At 50.9% G+C, this 18781-nt stretch overlaps 1 protein-coding gene across 1 annotated transcript in view; it reads left to right on the forward strand.

The window, feature by feature from the left end:
• Window positions 1-18781, forward strand: part of BMP7 (bone morphogenetic protein 7) — an 85564-nt gene that overhangs the window by 59219 nt on the left and 7564 nt on the right. Inside the window, exon 4 of the mRNA XM_043884643.1 lies at window positions 15283-15480. Within this exon, the coding sequence (XP_043740578.1) occupies window positions 15283-15480 (198 nt within the window). The remainder of the gene's footprint in view (window positions 1-15282; window positions 15481-18781) is intronic.

Genomic DNA, 18781 nt, shown 5'->3' on the forward strand with positions numbered 1-18781 from the left:
GAGGCTGGTCTTTTTCCACCATTAAAGAGCTTCCTGTTCTTTAAAGGCTGTTGTGTGTTTGTGTGCACGTGGAGTGAATGTAGCCCTACTTCTCTCTCACTGTGTGACTGTGGACAATTTCCCTAATGTCCCAGAGCCTCCGTTCCTCATCTCCAACACTCAGGTAATGAAAGGGCCTGGGCCACTGGGTTGTTCTGAGGTTGAGTGAGTTAATACAGAAGAGTTTTAAAAATCATGTCCTAAGGTACATAGGAATCCCCTGGGCTTCCTGTGAAAATGCAGATTCTGATTCAGCAGGTCTGGGGCAAAGAGAAGGCTGTGGTCCAAATGCACCCTCCCCCCCAAAGCGATGTAGAGGCTGCTAGTCCCCAGACTGTGCTTTGAGTAGTGAGGGCTGAGAAGAGGACTCAGCTTGTAATACACAGGCCCTAGAAGTTGTTACTACCACCAAAAGTGACTCATCCAGTCCCCCTGTGATGAATGTCTAGAGTTTCCCGTCTTTCACTCTTACAGACAGGGCTGCAGTGCATATGTCCTTAGACCCTTGAGTGAGTGTAACTCTAGGAACAGTTCCTAAACGTGACATTGTCTGCCTGTAGTTTTGATCAGTATTGTCAATTTACCCTCCTGAGAGGTCATTCCATTTGCACGAGGGCACTGGTGCCCCATCTTTGTTGGAACGAAGATGCTCAGTCATTCAGTCGTATCCAACTCTGTGTGGCCCCATGGACTGTAGCCTGCCAGGCTCCTCTGCCGTTGGAATTTTCCGGGCAAGAATACTGGTGTGGTATATCCTCCTCCAGGGGATCTTCCCGACCCAGGGATCAAACATGCACCGTAGGCGTATTCTTCACCAGCTCTCAAACTTATCTGTCTTGGCTAATCCGATAGATGACACATGAGATCTCATAGTTTTGCTTTGCTTTTCTCTCCTCTATGCGAGGCTGAGCCCTTCCTCTAAATTTGCTGTTTCTTCCTTGTCCGTCTCCTCTGTCCATTGCTTGCAGAGGGTGTTGAGCATTTTCTGCTTTACATTTTAGGGACATTTTTGTGATCTGAGCTGTAAATATTGTTCCAGTTTTTAGTTTTCCCTTGTACTGTGGTTAATGCTGGGTTTTGTCAAGTAGATTTAGGCAGCGTAGATACATTTTGTAATTTTTTTCTCCAGAATTATCTGTCTATGGTCATGTGCTATATGGGAACAGTCACAGAGTTTAGGGCCACACTTGTCTTCTCTCCAGTCTAGTCTTCCTACTGACAGTTTCCCCCAAGCTTCCCTCCCCCACCAAACCTTCCACTTTCTGTGCCCCTAACACTTTTTAGTGGGGTCCTAGAAGGTACTGTAGTTTCCTATTGTTCTATACCTGATTGGCAAATTATGCACGGTGGACCAAATTCAGCCTCCAGCCTGTTCTGGGGTGCCTGTGAGCTAAGAATAGTTTTCAAATTTTTAAATGGCTGAGAAAAATTTTAAAAAGAAGACTATATTGTGACACCTAAGATTATATGAGATTTACATTTTGGTGTCCATAAATAAAGTTTTAGTGTTCCACAGGCACACTAACTGGTTTATGCATCACCTGAGCCTGCTTGTATGCTATAACAGATTTGAGTAGTTGTGACAGGGACACTATGGCTCAGAAAGCTGAAAATATTATTTTCAGAAATGCTGTTTACAGAAGGAGTTTGCCCCGACCAGAATTTCTCAAACTGTGTTCTGTGAAGAATCATGATCAGTTACGTGCAAGAAAGGCTAGGCTGGATGAACTAAGCAGGTTTCACTGCAGGACTTCTCAGAGCCTTTATTTTGCCGATGTCCATTGTGAGTCTCCGGATGGGGTCAATAGCATAGATGAATTCCAAACTTATTTGGCAATAGGTTCATTCAGCTCTTCTTTGTCCTTAAAAGTCCCTGTGGAACATATTGGGGATGGGGCACCCATGAGGCTGAGGGAGACTTGATTGCTCTCTTCAGAGTGACCTTTTCCCTGAACTTACGGATATGGGTTTGACCTGCTAACTTGACCTCAGTGGGTCTGGTGCTCCTCTGTCCTGCCTACCCTTCTGGCTCGGGATAGCTTAGGTTTGGTTTTTCTCTTAAGTGACACTCAACCCAGTATCAAGCCTGCCAACCCCTTTCTCCCCCACACCCAGGGTCTTTGTCCCCCACCTTTTGCCGAGGCTGGGCATTTATTGAGGTGTCACGGCCTGATGGTTAGAGCCTGGGCTCAGGAGCTGGCTAAACTCCCCGGGTTTGAGTCCCAGCTCTGCTGTTTCTAGCCACATGACCCAGGGTGAGTCACTTAATGTCCCTCATCTGGAAAATGGGGTTAATAATAGCTTCCACCTCTCAGGGTGGTTGTGAAGGATTAGATGAGCTCATGCGAGTGAAAAGCTTAATTGCTTAACATGTGGTAGCAGCTAAGCACAAAGTAAGTGCTTTCTGCCATTGTCTCCTATAATCCTCACCATTCCCAGTTGGGTGGATGCTATTATTAGCATCTCCATGGGACAGATGAGGGAATTGAGGCCCCTGAGGGGTGTTGAGTCTCCATATTCCATCAGCTGCCTCCATGCAGGAGGAGTGTAGCCTAGTGGCCACAAGATGATGCCTAGAGTTAGGGTAAGGGTCCGATGCCAGGCCCCTGACTTGCTGCCTCCCCTCCTCCCCTCCTAATGGGGCCCTGGGGCCGGGCATGGATGCTGCCGCCCTGGGACCTGACTTGTCCCGGTGCTGTGCTTGCTGAGGCAGCAAATTTGGTCCAGTTGCCCGAGTCAAGGAAGGCCCACCCACCCACACCATCTGGGAGGGGCAGAGTATTCAGTGGCCAGCTGGACATGTGAGTTTTTGATTCTTTGAAGGGGGGATGAGATAAGAAGTGAGAGAGCCCAGCATTTCTGAGACCACAGGCTCCTGGCTGGGAAACTTTTCCTCCACGGGGTTCCTTCTGCATCAGAATCCCCAGGGTGGCAGGCATATTGAACGTACAGATTCCCAGGCTCCACCCCCCAGACCCTCTGACGGCGAGTCCCTGAAGATGGGCCCAGGAATCTGCCTTTTCTCACAAGCTCCTCAGTAACTTGGGATCTGGCCCAATGATAAGATTCTGGTGAAGTCATGCCCCGTGTTTTGGGGTACACTGTTTATAAGATGGTGCTCAGGCTGGCCACGTCTAAACGTGAGTTCAAACCTTTTCATGTTGGATGCCTACACAGGTGAAAAAAGACCAGCAGGGCCTGCTGGGGAGTCCGTGGATGCTGGGGTCCATGTGATGGGCAGATTAGTGGGCAAATACTTGTGTGCCAGCCCTGTGTGGCCTGTGGAGACAGCCTGGTCCCTGCCCTGGGACCACCTGCTAGCCATAACATGAACTCAGTGAGGGAAGCTGCCTTGGACAGCACCTGGAGAGGACGAGTTCCAGGGCCGTGGCACCCGGGCCCAGCTCCCAGTGCCCCATCTGGGAGGAGAGGGAACGGGGCCCTGAGCTAGGCTTGCAGCGTCTTACAGTGAGCTCACTTTCATCCTTGTGAAGTACAGGGGTTACAGACCTCCTTTCCTGATATTTGGTGCGAGGTGAGGTGAGCCTGGGTCTCTAAATGCTGCCTGAGACCACCCAGGAAGCATGTATCTGTTTCCTCTTCCTCCAGCTGCGGCCCTCCTGTCGGAGAGTGTGCACAGCTGGGGCCTCCGCCAGCCAGCATGTCCTTGCGGGAGAAGCCCATAAACCCCTCTGGGCACCTGGGGCTCATCAGGAACCAAGTGGGGAGCCTCATCTCGTCTCCGAGGATGGGATGCTGCGGGAAGGAGGGCTGGTGTCTGCTGTCCCTCCATGCACAGACGAGGACAGGAAGCCCCTCCCCCGCCCCAGCCACACAGGCTGGGCACCCCCTCCCACCCCGCCAGGGGTGGTGGGAGACGGGGGAGGAGGCCCCCTGAGCGGAGGGAACCCTGGCACTAGAGTGGAGGGCCTGCCAGCTGGCAAGGGGGCTGTCCAGGCGGTGCTGCTGAGACCTGAGCCCTCACTGCCTGCCCGGACCACGGGGTCTCACGCAGGAGCAGAAGGGGGTCAGGCCTGCGGCTCCTGCCTTGACTCCAGGGCCCAGGAGCCTGGTGCTCCAGGGGGTGGCCTCATGTGATCTTGGGAGTTTAGTCCAACCTCCTGATGCCATGTCCCTTGTTCCTCTGGCGTGATTATGACTGGGAGGAAGAAAAGAGTGAATTCGTGTAAAATGCTGAGCCCTGGGCCAGCACGCTCTCCGCGGAATGACGTCACCAGCGGCCACACCTGTGGGCAGTGTGTTATTAACAGGCTCCTGCTGGGTGCACAGCTGGCCATCCGGACAGAGCCTGGGACCCTAAAGCGTCTTGGTTTCTGCCTGGCTGTTCTCTCCAAATCCCCTTTCCTGAGAAGAGTTTGAAAAAGGACCCAGAAGACAGTGGGCTTCCCACAGGACTAACTAGAGGAGCCAGTGTCACTGAAATGGCCAGGGGTCCTCCCTCCATTCAAAAATATTAAAAATTAGGTTTATGACCATCTGGGTATAATGATGAATGTAACCCTAGCTGTATTAAAAATGAAAACATTGTCTCCAGCCCTAAAACTCCATGTTTTGTGTTCTGATTTTAAGAGACATTAGAATGTTTTCCTGGGTCCCTAAAAGTACCGTGGGCCTGGCCACGGGGCCCGATGGTCAGCCCAGGACCTGCATGCCAACCTGGGGAGTGATGATGAACCCTCTGAGCCCCAGCACCTGGTGGTCAGAACCAGCTTCCTACAGTCAAGGGCTTTTTGGCCCACATTGAAAACATATTTATTCACTCAACAAACATCTGTGTGGAGCTCTGATGGGCCAGGGGACTATCGCAGACACTGCTCCAGCTTGAACAAGACGAGGTTCTGCTCCCATCCTGAGGACGGCTCAGGGGGGGTTCCTGCATATGGCATTCCTGATATTGTCTCCCATTGCCAAACAGCGGCGCAGTGAATACTGATTTGGACTGGAGACTCTTACATCTTTGCAGACACAGAAGCACCTACTCCTTTGTTCCCAGGACAAGGGCTCCAGCCTCTTGTCCTTACTTACAGGATCCTCCTCCTCTCCCTTGTCTGCTTAAGAAATCACTGACGGCTCAGGAGGGCAGCACTCATCAGCCCCGGCTCCCTGACCCAAGAATATAATCTGAGGGTCTCAGTTCCCCTCTCATACTCTCTCGTAGGGGACCTCCAGCTTCCTGACCTTCCCGGAGCTCCAAGACCAGAAGGGCCCCTTCTTTTCCCACCCACCCACCTCTGCCTTCGGGTGGCAGACTCGGGCTCGTGCTGGACTTCTGTGTGCAGAGAGGGCCTCGGGCTTCTCTCCAGGGCCGCAAGAGTACATATCCCTATTCTTGATCATCCCAGATGGGATCAAATGGGATTGCGAGGCACTTAAAGGATTGAGGGCATATGCCGTGCAAGTGTGGCGCCTGCCGCAGCAGCTGGGGACAGCCCCGGGAGTGAGCTGATCGCCCACGGAGGCTGAGGAGACTAAGCCCCGTCAAGCTGAGGTCCACCCGAGGCACAGCTGGCTCCCAGGTGCCTTCGCCCTTGCGATTGCTTCACATCCTGTTTGTTCAGAAGCCAGGGCGAGAGAGCCGAGGAAGAGGCCTTGATGACCGGGAGGCTGGGATGGGTCCTTCCAGGGCTGGTGGGCACTGGCAGCTGGGGTGGCTTTGGGAAATCGGGGCAAGGAGATGTCACAAACATTAACTGTGTTCTCACTGGTCACTTAGGCCTTGGTCCATCAAGAAAAGTGGCTGGAATTAATGTGTTTTGCACAGTGAAGGAGGAGCATTCTTATGCTCTGGGACTCTGAGGGGCACCCAATAGCTGTAGGCCCGGAAAACAAAGAAGCCACAAGAAAATCAAAATGCCCCCTCTGTCTGCAGTTGAGCTGCACCCCATCCTCTCCTGGGTGGCCCATCTTGTGCTTCTCGTCGGCTCCTGGGCTCTTCTGGGCTGGTTGTGCCATTTCTGCTCAGGCCACTGGGACCTGCCAGCCATGGCCTGATGCTCGGCTCATCCCTGGTCCTCAACGCACTTCCCAGAGTCCAACATCCACACCCTTGCCCACCTGGCCCACCTCTTATAAGGACCTCCCCTTCGAGCCTCCATGGATCCCTCCTACTCCTGGAGGCCCCAGAGGTGGTCTGTGTCCATGCCTGGGCAGTCTCCTTTCTGCTTTTCCAGCCACTTGCACTCAGCGAAGGCTCAGTGGTCAAGTTTGTAGCCTCCAGTCAGCTTTCTTCATCTGTAAATGGAGTAGCTAGTAGTCAGTGGGTTCCCTGTTGGCTCAGACAGGAAAGAATCAGCCTGCAATGCTGGAGACCCAGGTTCAATCCCTGGGTTGGGAAGATCCCCTGGTATGGCAACCCACTCCAGTATTCTTGCCCAGAGAATCCCCATGGACAGAGAAGCCTGGCGGGCTACAGTCCGTGGGATTGAAAGGAGTCGGACACGACTGAGCGACTAAGCACAGCCCAGCACAGTAGTCAGTAGTCCTGCCAGAGGAGCCGTACGCAGAATGGGCTCTGCACAGCGCCTGGCACGAGGCACGTGCTCAATAATCTGCTGTGAACCAGCAATGGGTAGAACCCACTCTTCCAGGAACTCTTTCCTTGGCAGATAATAGACAGTAAAGGCGTCTTATCTCACGGGGACATTTTATGGTTTTCTTTACAAGTCTAGAATTACATGGATCTGGGTCAATTAGTCCAGAGATCAGCAAACTCTTTCTGTAAAGTGCCAGATGATAAATGTTTTAGTTTTGTGGGTCAGACACTCTCTGTGAGGTTCCTCAACTTGGTCATTAGAGTAGCAGTAAATATATGCGCTAAAGCAGATGGTAAAAGTGTGCATGGATGTGCAAGGCTTTGTTCCAGCAAAACTGTATTTGCAAAAAGATGCAGAGGGCTGGATTTGGCCCATGGACTTTAGTTGGCCACCCCTGGTTAGTGTTAGCAGCGGACCCAGCCCTGCCAAGGAAGCAGAACCACTCTGTAGTCTCCCCAGCCTCTCCAAATGGCAGGCAGGATGATGCCAGCCCTGATGGACTCTGAGAGTGTGCAAAGAGTGTGGGGAATGGGCAACACGAAGGATTGCACCTCTGTTTCACATCACAGAAATGAAGATGTAGGTCTACACAAAACCTGTCCTTGAATGTCTCATGACGCTTGTGCTGACCTACGCCGGAGACAGCCCACGTGTCCTTCAGCTGCTGACCGCGTCACCAGACTTCGTGCATCCACACTATGGACTGTGAAACTCATGGCACCATGAGAGCATCTCAGAGACACATGGGTTGAAATCAGCTGGCACAGAAAACTAGGCATGCCTGTATATGAAATATCTAGAAAGTGCAAACCTGTAGGGATGCAAACAGGTCAGTCATTGCTGGAGTCTGGGAGTCAGGGAAGGGAGTGACAAGATAGCAGGCATTTCTCCTCCTTGGCACTGTTGGCATTTTCTGTGTGTTTTTTGGAGTGGAGATGTCCTGTGTGCTGTCGGATGTTTAGCAGCATCTCTGGCCTCCACCCACTCCATGCCAGTAGCATCCTTTGCTCCAAGTTGTAAAAACTGCCGCTGTCCCCTGGAGGGGGCAGACTCACCCCTGGTTGGACGTACTGAGATTAAGTAGCACAAGGGGATTCTTTGGGGTGTGGGCGCTGCCCTGTATCCTGATAGAAGTGATGCTGAGAAGAACCCATACACACATTAAAACCGACCTGTTTACCAAAAGAAGGTCAATTTTTGTTGTTCAGTCACTCAGTCATGTTAGACTCTTTGCAACCCCATGGACTGTTAACACATCAGGCTTCCCTGTCCTTCACCATTTCCCGTCATTTGTTCAAATTCATGTCCATTGAGTCAGTGATGCCATCCAACCATCTCATCCTCTGTTGCCCCCTTCTCCTCCTCCCCTCAACCTTTCCCAGCATCAGGGTCTTTTCCAATGAGTTGGCTCTTCACATCAGGTGGCCAAAATATTGGAGCCTATACATTAATTTGAAAACAAAAATAAAAGAAAAGCCAAAAGGTAGAAACAGAATACCCCATAGACAGGCAAGCCATGAATTCTTCTAAGGATGAAGAAATCAGCAATTGGCAGAGTTGTTACCTACCTGTTGGGTGGGTGGGAGGCCTTCCCACTGTGGTTGTTACAGTCTGTGGCGGGGTCAGTCACCATCACATGCCGGGAAAGGCTTTCTATCTTGACTAAAGGAGCATGTCTTGGCAGATAAAACACAGATGCCTGGTTCAATGTGAATTTCAGATAAACAGCAAATCACTGCATAACATAAGTATGTCCCATGTATTGCAAACATTATTCATTTATTTGAAATTCAAATTTAACTAAGCATCTTGTACTTTTATTTGCAAAATCTGATAACCCCATCCTTGGGCAAATCTTCAGGTTTTTTTTTTTTCTTCTTCTTTTTTTAAACCTAGTAACTCTTGTCTAGGGCTTCCCAGGTGGCTCAGTAGTAAAGAATTCACCTGTCGATGCAGCAAACACAGGTTTCATCCCTGGGTCGGGAAGATCCTCTGGAGGAGGAAATGGCCTGAAAAATCCCATGGGCAGAAGAGCCTGGCAGGCTACAGTTTCTGGGGTCCAAAGAGTTGGACCCCACTGTGTGACTGAGCACGAGCATGAACACTTGTCTAGAATATAAATCCTTTTCAGCTTTCCCAAAGATACAGACCTATGTTAAAATAAGATGTGTCTCTTTTGCCTAGATGAATGTCACCCAGCTCAATCCCTCTGCCTAATACGTTTGGCTTGGCTCTCTATTCAGTGTGGTTTGCCCTGGACATTTAGAGACAAATAAAACAAATACTTGCAAGTGCTAAGTGAAGCCCATATATTGTAACATCATAAAATGAAAAGGAATTCCTCTCCCAGCCAACCCACGCGTCCTCTCCCCCAATATAACCTTTCTCTGCCCTTTGTGGGGATATTAAAACAAAAATAAACTTTATGTATGTACATATCCACATATGTTGGTATATGCTTTAACTTTCTTTGCTCCCTTGTGGAATCACACCGTATCATGTTCTGCCTGTCACTTGGCAGCCCTTCCTTCTGTCGGCCTCATGAGAGCCTAGACCTGTCTTGTTCCTGTCGGAACACCCCTCCACCCCCGGGCACAGAGCTGTGCTGGGCTCGGGACATGTGGGCGCCAGGGATATTTGTAAATAGATGACTGGATTTTTTAGATGGCTGGTTGGTACTCCATGCCGTGGCCCCCATCCAATTGTCCTGCTTTAACAAAGCATCACATCGTCTCCGTGTTGCCTGATTTACTTTCAGGAGAGTATACATAACTGCTGGCTCTCAAAATGCTGGACATTTTGCCTCCCAGGGTACACGTGGCCAGGTCTGCAAACATGTCGGGGATGCATTTTGGGAACAGCCAAGTATGCTGCTAACACATCCTACAATGCCCACGGGAGTGCCCCATAGAACCATCAGCCCAAATGCCCAGTGCTGGGTGGGGAGGCAGCTGTATGTGCAATCACCTTCTTGGTGAATGTGCTTTTTTTCTCCCCAAAGTATGATCCCAACTATCAAATAGGTGCATGGGTAAGAAGAGAAAAGACTAGAAGGAAAGGCTCAAACTACTTACAGAATTACAGACTTAGCAAACTTTGGGGTATGAATTTTGGAAAATCCCTTTAACTGGACTAGGGTTTTTTCATGCACTGTAAAATGCAGTGAAAAGGTAAAAGTTTCAACATGTGAATGCTGGGTGGGCTCAGTACGACATGCTTAAGTACGACCCTACCACAAGTGGCATACTGGTCAGGATCTAGCTGCCTACACAGGTGGGCAGTCCGAGGGCTGGTGACCAGTCCTGCCTCTGATCTCTCCTGCCTGTGGGCCAGAGTTTTGGTGAAACATGCTTTGGGTCCCATCTGAGAGCTCTAGCCTGTGTGGGGACAGTGGGCGCAAGGGACCATCCCTGACCTGAGTTGCTGATTATTTGTAGGAGCAGAATGTGTATTCAGGGCCCAGAGAGGCCGCCCTGAGCACTATGGGGGTCCAGGGGAGGGCATGGTGGGTGGGGGCTTGTTTCTGGACCCCCTCTCGGCTTCCCCTGTCCCCACTCCATCTGCTCCCCACACACCAGCCCCAGTGGGCCTCTTAGCCCAGAACTCTGGCCCTGCCACATCCTCTGGGTCTGCTGTCACACCTAGAACATGACCCCCAGCCCCCACTGAAACATGTGACTCACCACTGACCAGTCCCCCCTCATCCCTGAGCGCACCCCCCTCTCTGGTCAATGCATGGCGGCTGCCACCTTGTTCGGCGCTATACCCAGCAGCAGCCCAACACAGTGCCTGGCACACAGTGGGGGCTCCATGAATCATTGTAGATTGAACTACTAAATGGATAAGCAAGTTGTTTGTTCAAACCTGGGATGGAAGAGGACAAGGCAAAGGGATTTGCAGATGCAAGACCCCTCAGCGGCCACAAGAGATGAGATCAACATGCATTTCATTGACAAGGAAAGATGTCCACAGTACGTTGCCCCCAAACCACTTTTTTTGTGAAACAGCAAGGACAGCACATCACTAGGTCATGTTTTCATAACCTCCCACCCTAACAGGAAGAAAAGCTATAACAAACCTAGACAGCGTATTAAAAAGCAGAGACATCACTTTGATGACAAAGATCCATATAGTTCGGTTTTTCTAGTAATCATGTACCAGTGTGAGAGTTGGACCATAAAGAAGGCTGAGTGCTGAAGAATTGATGCTTTCGAACCACGGTGCTGGAGAAGACTCTTGAGAGTCGCTTAGACAGGAAAGAGATCAAAACAGTCACTCCTAAAGGAAATCAACCCTGAATACTCATTGGAAGGACTGATACTGAAGCTCCAATACTTTGGCTACTTGAGGTGAAGAGCCGACTCGTTGGAAAAGACCCTGATGCTGGGAAAGATTGAAAGCAAAAAAAGAAGGGGGCGACAGAGGATGAGATGGTTAGACAGCATCACCGACTCAATGGACATGAATCTTAGCAAATGCCAAAAGATAGTGAAGGACAGGGGAGCTTGGCGTGCTGCAGACCATGGGGTCACAAAGAGGCGGACATTGACTTAGCAACTGAACAACAATCTAAGAGGAAGCCAGGGGATGGACCCAGTTCAGAGTCCATTCCTCATTCTTCCCAGTGACCAGGGTCACATAGTTGATGTTTCAAGGAACACCAGGGAGGTGAAGAGGAGTCTGGGAGAGAGCTGTCTCCTTCCCCACCCCTGGGTGGCTCTTTGAGGTGTGGCCCTGAGCGAAGGGGGCCTCTAAGCTCATGTCAGCCTCCACCCTGTGTTGGGGAACCTTGACCTCTAGCACACGGCGCAGCCCAGGAGGGAGGCTGGGGTGTTTGCATCTCTGGGACACGCTGATGTCACAGCTGAGAACTTGACCTTTGGCTCCAACAGAACAGGGTTCAGATCCTGGCTCCACCACCAACCTGTTTCAAGGCCTTCATAGTGTAACCTTTCTTCTCTTTATAAAGTGACATCATGATATCTGCTCCATAGGGCCATGTAGAGGGTTGGATGGACTGTGAGTGCTCCATCCACTGTTGGCATGGGAGGCATTTGTTCATTTAGCAAATGGTCATTAAATCTACGAGTGCTAGGCACTGTGATAGGCATCCTTATACTATTTATTAACAAAATCTGTCTCCCAGCTTTCAATGGATGGATCATTCCTACCCCTGTTTTTTTTTAATTAATGAATTAATTTATGTATTATTTATTTTTGACCTGCTGCATGCAGGCTTTTTCTGGTTGTGGCCAGTGGGGGCTACTGTTCGTTTTGGTGCTAGGGCTTCTCATTGCAGTGGTTTTTCTTCTTGCAGAGCACAGGCTATAGAGCGAGGTGGCTTCAGTAGTTGTGGTGTGGGCTTAGTTGCTCTGAGGGATGTGAAATATTCCCGGACCAAGGATCAAACCAATTTCCCCTGCACTGGCAGGTGGGTTCTTTACCACTGGACCACCAGGGAAGTCCTCGTCCTTTTTTTTTTTTTTTGTACTTTAAAAAATTAACTTATGACACATAACATGGAATTCACCATCTAGTGGTTTTTAGCACATTCACCTTCTTGTATAGTCATCGCACTGTCTAGTGGTCTTCCCCAGAAGTGACTTCCTGTCCATTAGTGCTCACCCCATGCCCTTCCTTCCCCAGGCTCCTGGAAACCATAAATTTACTTTCTGTTTCTATGGATTTACCTATTCTGGACATTTCGTATGAATGAAATCATATAATACGTGATGTTTTGTGACTGGTTTCTTTCACATAGCATAACATTTTCAAAGTTCATTCATGCTGTAACATGGATCCGTACTTCTTTTTTTTTTTATGGAGAATAATATTCCTTTGTATGGATACACCACATTTTATTTATCCATTCACTAGCTAATGGACATTTGGGTTGTTTCCACATTCTGGCTGTTATGAATAATGCTGCTGTGAACACTTGTGAACCTATGTTTTTAGTTCTCTTGGGTGTATACTTAGGGGTGGAATTGCTGGGTCGTATGAGAACTCTGTGTATAACTCTTTGAGGAACTGCCAAACTGTTTTTCAAAACACCTGCAACATTTTTATAAACCCAAGAGCAGCGTATGAAGGTTCTACTCTCTCCACATCCTCACCAGTATTTGTTTTTTGTCCACCTTTATTTTAGCCATCTTAGTGGGAGCGAAGTGACATTTCACTGTAGTTTTCCATACTCCCATTTTTTGTTGAAGCTGAATGTCTGTTGTGGTGACACAGCTTTTACGTTGAAAGCCTTAATCTTTTCTCATATTTGGTGACAGAGGGGGAATAATCCATACCCACCCTCTGAGTGCCTGTGCCTGCCAGGCCCAGGATAACTTGCTACCCTATTCCCTAGTTCCCAAGCCTCTAAAAAAGGGGGCCAAGAAAAACCCCTTGATGGCAACTCAGACTAAACAATCAAAGAGGTTTATTCATTTGGGTGATTGGGGCAAGAATCCGGTCAGCTTCAGAACTGGTTTGATCCAGTGGCTCAGTGATATCACCAGAAATCTGTTTTTCTCTCTGCTCTTCCTTCCACCAGCTCAGCCCCATTTAGTGATGTAGTCCACCTATGGTTGCCAGATGGTGGCTGTTTCTGGGCTCTCCTTCCTCCCTCAATGCTCTCCGGGGACAGAGAAGGTTGCTGTGAACCCTACACTTGGAAACTTCCATTCATTGGCTCAGTTGGGTCACTTTAACCAATGACTATGGCTGGAGGGTTGGTTGCTGAGTATTAGAATACAGGCCCCGCCTGCTAAGGTCAGGCTGGAGTCAGTTTAAGGCACAGCTGCCTAAATAAAAATTGAGTTGAGTAGCAAGAAATGGGGTGGGGGAGAGAGGGCATGGATGAGACAATTGGCATTGCCCCTGTTTCACAGATGAGGAAATAGAGGCCCCAGCATGCAGCTTCCTCATGAGCTGATCCCAGCAGATGTGGGTTTCAGCCACCTGGAGACCCCCTTTCCTCTGTCTTCCCGTTTCTCAGCTGAGGCTGTGGGACCCTGGACCTGGCTGGACTGCCAGTGGCCAAAGGGAGCCAGACACCCTCCCTCAGAAGTGCAGTGACTGCATTTAGTGGATCTGAAACAGCATCAGGTTTTCAGGGAGGCATTTTTATTTTGCCCTAACAGCCTTCCGGGGGGAGGGGGGTGGTGTACAGTTCCTAGGGGCTCGACTTTAATGGTTTCTTTTATAGAATCATTCAAATTATAGATGAGTGAACTCGAGGAAACCCTGCTAAAGAATGCAGGAAAGCTGGCATTAAGAGGGACTAAGGTGAAGTAGTGGTGGGTGGGGGAGCTGTTTTGAACATTTGCTGTAATACAGCTAACGCAAATGCCCCTGATGCTGAGCTGGTCCTTGGGCGTCTGGGTTTGTGGACATCAGGCCCATCTGGAGAGCTCTGAGGGAAGTTGATTCCAGAGTGACTGGGCCCAGCGCCTTCGCTGGCCTCCAACCCTCTCACCAAACTTGCAGGGACCATATCTATCGTGGTTAAGCAGCCTGCCCTGGTTTCAAATTCAACTCCCTCACTTCCAAGCTCGTTGTCCTTGGGCAAGTTTTCAGCCTCTCTGAGCTGTTTTGTCTTCTTGCTTTATCTTCCTTTGGAATACTTATCACCACTGGACATGGTAGTAGTTATTGACCGGGGGGGAACTTCTGCAGAAATTGACACTTGTGGCTGGCAATTTGTTATGTAAGTGAATACTGAGATGTCTCCGATCAATTAACATTGGAGTAACAACACATTTTAATACGTCTCTGGTCAGTAATGAGTTAAGTATGTATTGACCAATGGCTTCATTGTTGCTGCAGCTGGTAGCCTGTTCTTAGCCCCCGTTACACTGGACCCATCCGCAGAGTACAGAATACCATGACTGCCTCACCCACCTTATCACCCAGTATCCAGGGTTGCCAATTCTCTTGGTGTCCCTCTTCCTCTTGTTCTGGCTTCTTTTGGATCCTTTGCCACTGGGCGGTGCTTGTGCACAGCCTCTGCTGCATTCCCCAGACCTCTCAGATGGAGACAGGGCCCCTGGGCTCAGCCCTCACATTGCTTGTCTGATCTCCTGGACCACTGTCCTGAGCTGGCATCTAATCTCATGAGCACTTCCGGTGGGCAGAGGTCTGCTGGGAGCATCTGGGTGTCGAATGGCAGAGGCCGGATGTGAACCCAGGAAGGTGGGCCCAGGGCCAGAGCATGTCCTGCTTCCAAGGCCATCTCTCCTGCTGGTGAAGTGGATTCCAGATGTGGCTGGGCCCAGGTGAAGAGGGACGGGGAGTCAGACCAGGACTCAGAGGTTCCACTGCCTGCCCACCTCCCCCTCCCTTTTCCCTTGGGCGTCAGGTGGGGGTTTCAGTCGGGAGCCTCTGAGTCACACTGTGTCACACCCCTCCCGGCTCCGTTTGTCTCCGCGCACACATCACCACGGGCTCCCTGCCCTGCATGATTCCTGCCTGCCTTCCCCACCAGTGTGCACGCCCAGAGGCCAGGGAGTTCTCTCTGTGACTCCCACTGTGTTCCAATTTCCTAGGACAACCCGGTGTAGAGTCAGAGCTGAGGCCATGCTTGTGATGAAGGAGTGGCGACTACATGGACAGACATTGTGAGGTTCGGCTCACATGACATCTGTTCAGCCCTTCCCACTAACCATCCGTTCTGTGCATTTGACTGCTTCCCGTATAGGGCAGAGCATCAACCCCAAGTTGGCAGGCCTGATCGGGCGGCAGGGGCCCCAGAACAAGCAGCCCTTCATGGTGGCCTTCTTCAAGGCCACTGAAGTCCACCTCCGCAGCACCCGCTCCACGGGAGGCAAGCAGCGCAGCCAGAATCGCTCCAAGACGCCCAAGAACCAGGAAGCCCTGCGGGTGGCCAACGTCGCAGGTACACCGGGGTGGGGGGTTTACTCCACGGACCCCAAGGAGCCCACAGGGAGCCCCCTGCAGGACCCCAGCCGGGGGTGGCTCAACATCCATGCATGTGCTCCACAGATGGTTCTGGAACCCATGCAGCAGGAAGCACCACCCACAGAATCCCTTCCTGCCCAGAGCTCACCATCTTCATTGTGTAAATTGTGTCATAAATTCATTTTGAAATGCAAGTAGCAGACCATGAGTGTCACAGGATGCCAAATCATGTGAAATTTCTTAACAAACAAAACAAGAACTACAAATAAATGAAGGAGAACTATGAAAACATACATGGAGGGAAGACTTCATCCCATCGTCCTGAGGAAGGGAGGGACAAAAAGTGAGGGGGAGTTGCTGTATCCTTAATTTTATTTCTTCAAGTGAAATGCATTTGAAACCCATGGCAAACTTTAACACTTGCTGAACATGGGTGGTAAGATTTTCTTGTAGAGCCTTCCCAGCTCTGGGTTCATCATGAGCTGGAAAAGGCCTGGGATTGGTGGGAGGAAGTGTGGAAGGGAGTGTGGGGGTGTTTAGAAGGGTGAGGGGGTGTGGCAGAGCAGCCCCCACCCTCAGATCCACATATATTGTCAATAGCTGCTTCTGCCTTACCTGGAAGGTCATTTCCAGAATTTTGAAATTGCTGTTCATTTTCCTTTCCAGGGAAAAGCAAAAATACAGTTACTGTGATTGGTGATGTTTTTTAAGAGCAGGGCGCCCTGCCAGATGGACTCCAGTGAGTCTGTGTGGTTCCAGAGTTTGTGCGCAGAGATTTTGTAAGAATTCTTTTCTGGCAGGTGCATCCACTCTTTTTTAGGCTTGCTCAAGTGGAATCTGATCCCCCAAATTAAAAAAGCAACAAAATCTCTTCATTTGTACTTTAAGCATGCTCTATGTCAGGTTCTTGGGGGTTGGGGTTCAACAGCGAAAGCCCGGCTATGGCCCACAGTTCATGCAAGGTGGGCAGAAGGGGGCTGTCATTCACAGGCACACTGATCACAGCCCTGGGAGCCAGGAGATGGTGACGAGGGACCCTTTAGGGGATGGTTCAGAGGAGACTTCTTCAGGGGCAAGCTGGTGCCCCCAAGGTCAGGCTGGGTGGGCTGGAGACCAGCACTCCAGACAGTGGGACCCATAAGTGGAGGGAGTTTTCATGGCAGCTTTGGCACGCGGTGGAGGGCAGGCCACGTGGCTGGGACAGGGAGGGTGCGGCCGGGGAGTGAGCAGAGTCAAATGTCCTCTTGGGAGCCGCATCGTGAGTTTGAATTTCATCCAAAGCAAATTTGGAGGCCTTTGCAGGGTTTCAAGCTGTGATGTGGGGTGGGGTTGATAAGCAGCTCATTCTGGCTGCTCTGAGAATGGTGGGGAGCAGGGTGGGGTGCTTGGGGAGGGTCAGAGCAGGGAGACTTGTTAGAGGCTTTTCCATGTCAGGCAGGCAGGAAGTGCTGGCAAATGTCAGCCTTGCAAAATCTCACATGTCTCAGAGATCTGTCAGGTGTAATGGTCTAACCAAGGTAATGAAAGGGGAGGGACTGCCCTCGAAGTCTTAGAATTGCACACCCAGCTTCCCCCACCACATCCTTACCAAACCGCCATTGTCTCCACTTACATAGCCCCCAGGACGGGGCCCTCACTACCATACATGACAGTTCTACCTTGGCCAGGATCTGCTTTCTTGCTCTAGATTTCTACTTCCTGGTCTTGTTTGAAGTTCACTTAAATCCTGCCTGGAAGTTTAATTTAAAAAAGAAATACCAAAGCCTGGGCCCCACCACAGTCTTAAAAAACCAGAATCTCAGAGGGTGTGTTTGCCTGCACGTGCCTGTTGAAAGTACTTTACCTCCGCCCATAATGGCTTCCCAGATGGTGCAGTGGTAAGGAATCTGCCTGCCAATGCAGGAGACACAGGTTCGATCCCTGGGTCGGGAAGATCCCCTGGAGGAGGAAATGACAACCCATTCCAGTATTCTTATCTGGAAAATTCCCATGGACAGAGGAGCATAGTGGGCTTGCGTCCATGGGATCACAGAGTCGGACACGACTGAGCCGCTGAGCACACACACACCTCCTGTGATGGGCTGAGAATCCTGCCGCAGGGGCACACAAGTAGAAGCCTGTCTCCCATGGGAGCCCTGTGTGTGCTGGAGGGACTGGACATGTTCTGCCGACCAGCCTTGCCCCCCAAAGGCCTTCAGCTGCTCTTCAGACTGTGTGGTTTGGGGTGAGAAGCTGGGATCCTCACTTCCCTTCCATTTCCTTCTCCCACCCCCATTTGGACCCAACTCCCTGGTCATTAGGCATCTTCACCAGATGACCCGTAGGGGTGGGTGCTGAGTCCAGGCAGCTGCTCGGGTGAGGCTTGCGGAGGTGGGTGAAGCAGCTCCTGCTTGCCTGCCCGCTGCAGCTGGGGGTGGGTGGGGCAGGGCAGGAGGGCAGGCCAGCTGGGAGTCCACTTCTTGAGCATCTCTGCTTCCTTTCCCTTGTCTTTCTGTTAAGAAGAGGTCAGAGTGAATAGGAGTTCTGACCACTTCCTCCCAGAGCAGCCGCATTCCAGGGGAGCCTGAAGGAGCCAGGTGTCTGGGGTCCCTGAGGGCAGAGCCAGGGCCCAGCCCACACTGACATGCCCACAACTAGCTTCAGGAGCTGCTCTTGGCCTTGGCCTGTGGGGCCTTGAGCTTCAACATTAAGCCAAATGTCATTGCCTTGTTCTCAGGGCTGGGGAAACTGGCACTGAGGCCCTTACTCGCCATTCCTCTGCTCATGGCAGACATTGCTAATCAATTACGGCACTTTCTTCCCAGTGAGCCTGCATGTACCTTCAGATTCTTCTTTACTCAGGGCACCAAACAGCCAGCAATGTTGGTCCTCAACACACAGCTTCTTTGCCACACCCCTGGCCCAGGCTGAAGTGCTCAGACCTTTGTCTTGTTCAGGCTCCTTCACACGGCATCACAGCTGAGGTCGCTCCCGTCTCTCCCTACTCCCTTCCTCCTATCTACAGGGAAGGAGGGGAAGAAGGCTTGCGGGGTTGCTGCCCGGGGTTACAGGCGTAGTCACAGCGATGGAGGCCTTCCTGGATTTCTGCTGTGTCTGTGCCTTCCAGGTGGCACAGTGAATGGTCCAGGAGGTTGCTGGGTTCACCTCTGATGGGTCCCTTGGCCTTGCCGTTTGTATATGAATGACCACCAGGCCCTCCAGCAGCCCTGCCACCCTCATAGCTTGTGTTCTCTCGCTCCTTCAGCCCTCAGGTTAGGTCCTGAGGTGAGGAAGAGGGG

The sequence above is a fragment of the Cervus elaphus genome, chromosome 23 (assembly GCF_910594005.1).
Source record: "Cervus elaphus chromosome 23, mCerEla1.1, whole genome shotgun sequence".
Taxonomy (NCBI): Eukaryota; Metazoa; Chordata; class Mammalia; order Artiodactyla; family Cervidae; genus Cervus; species Cervus elaphus.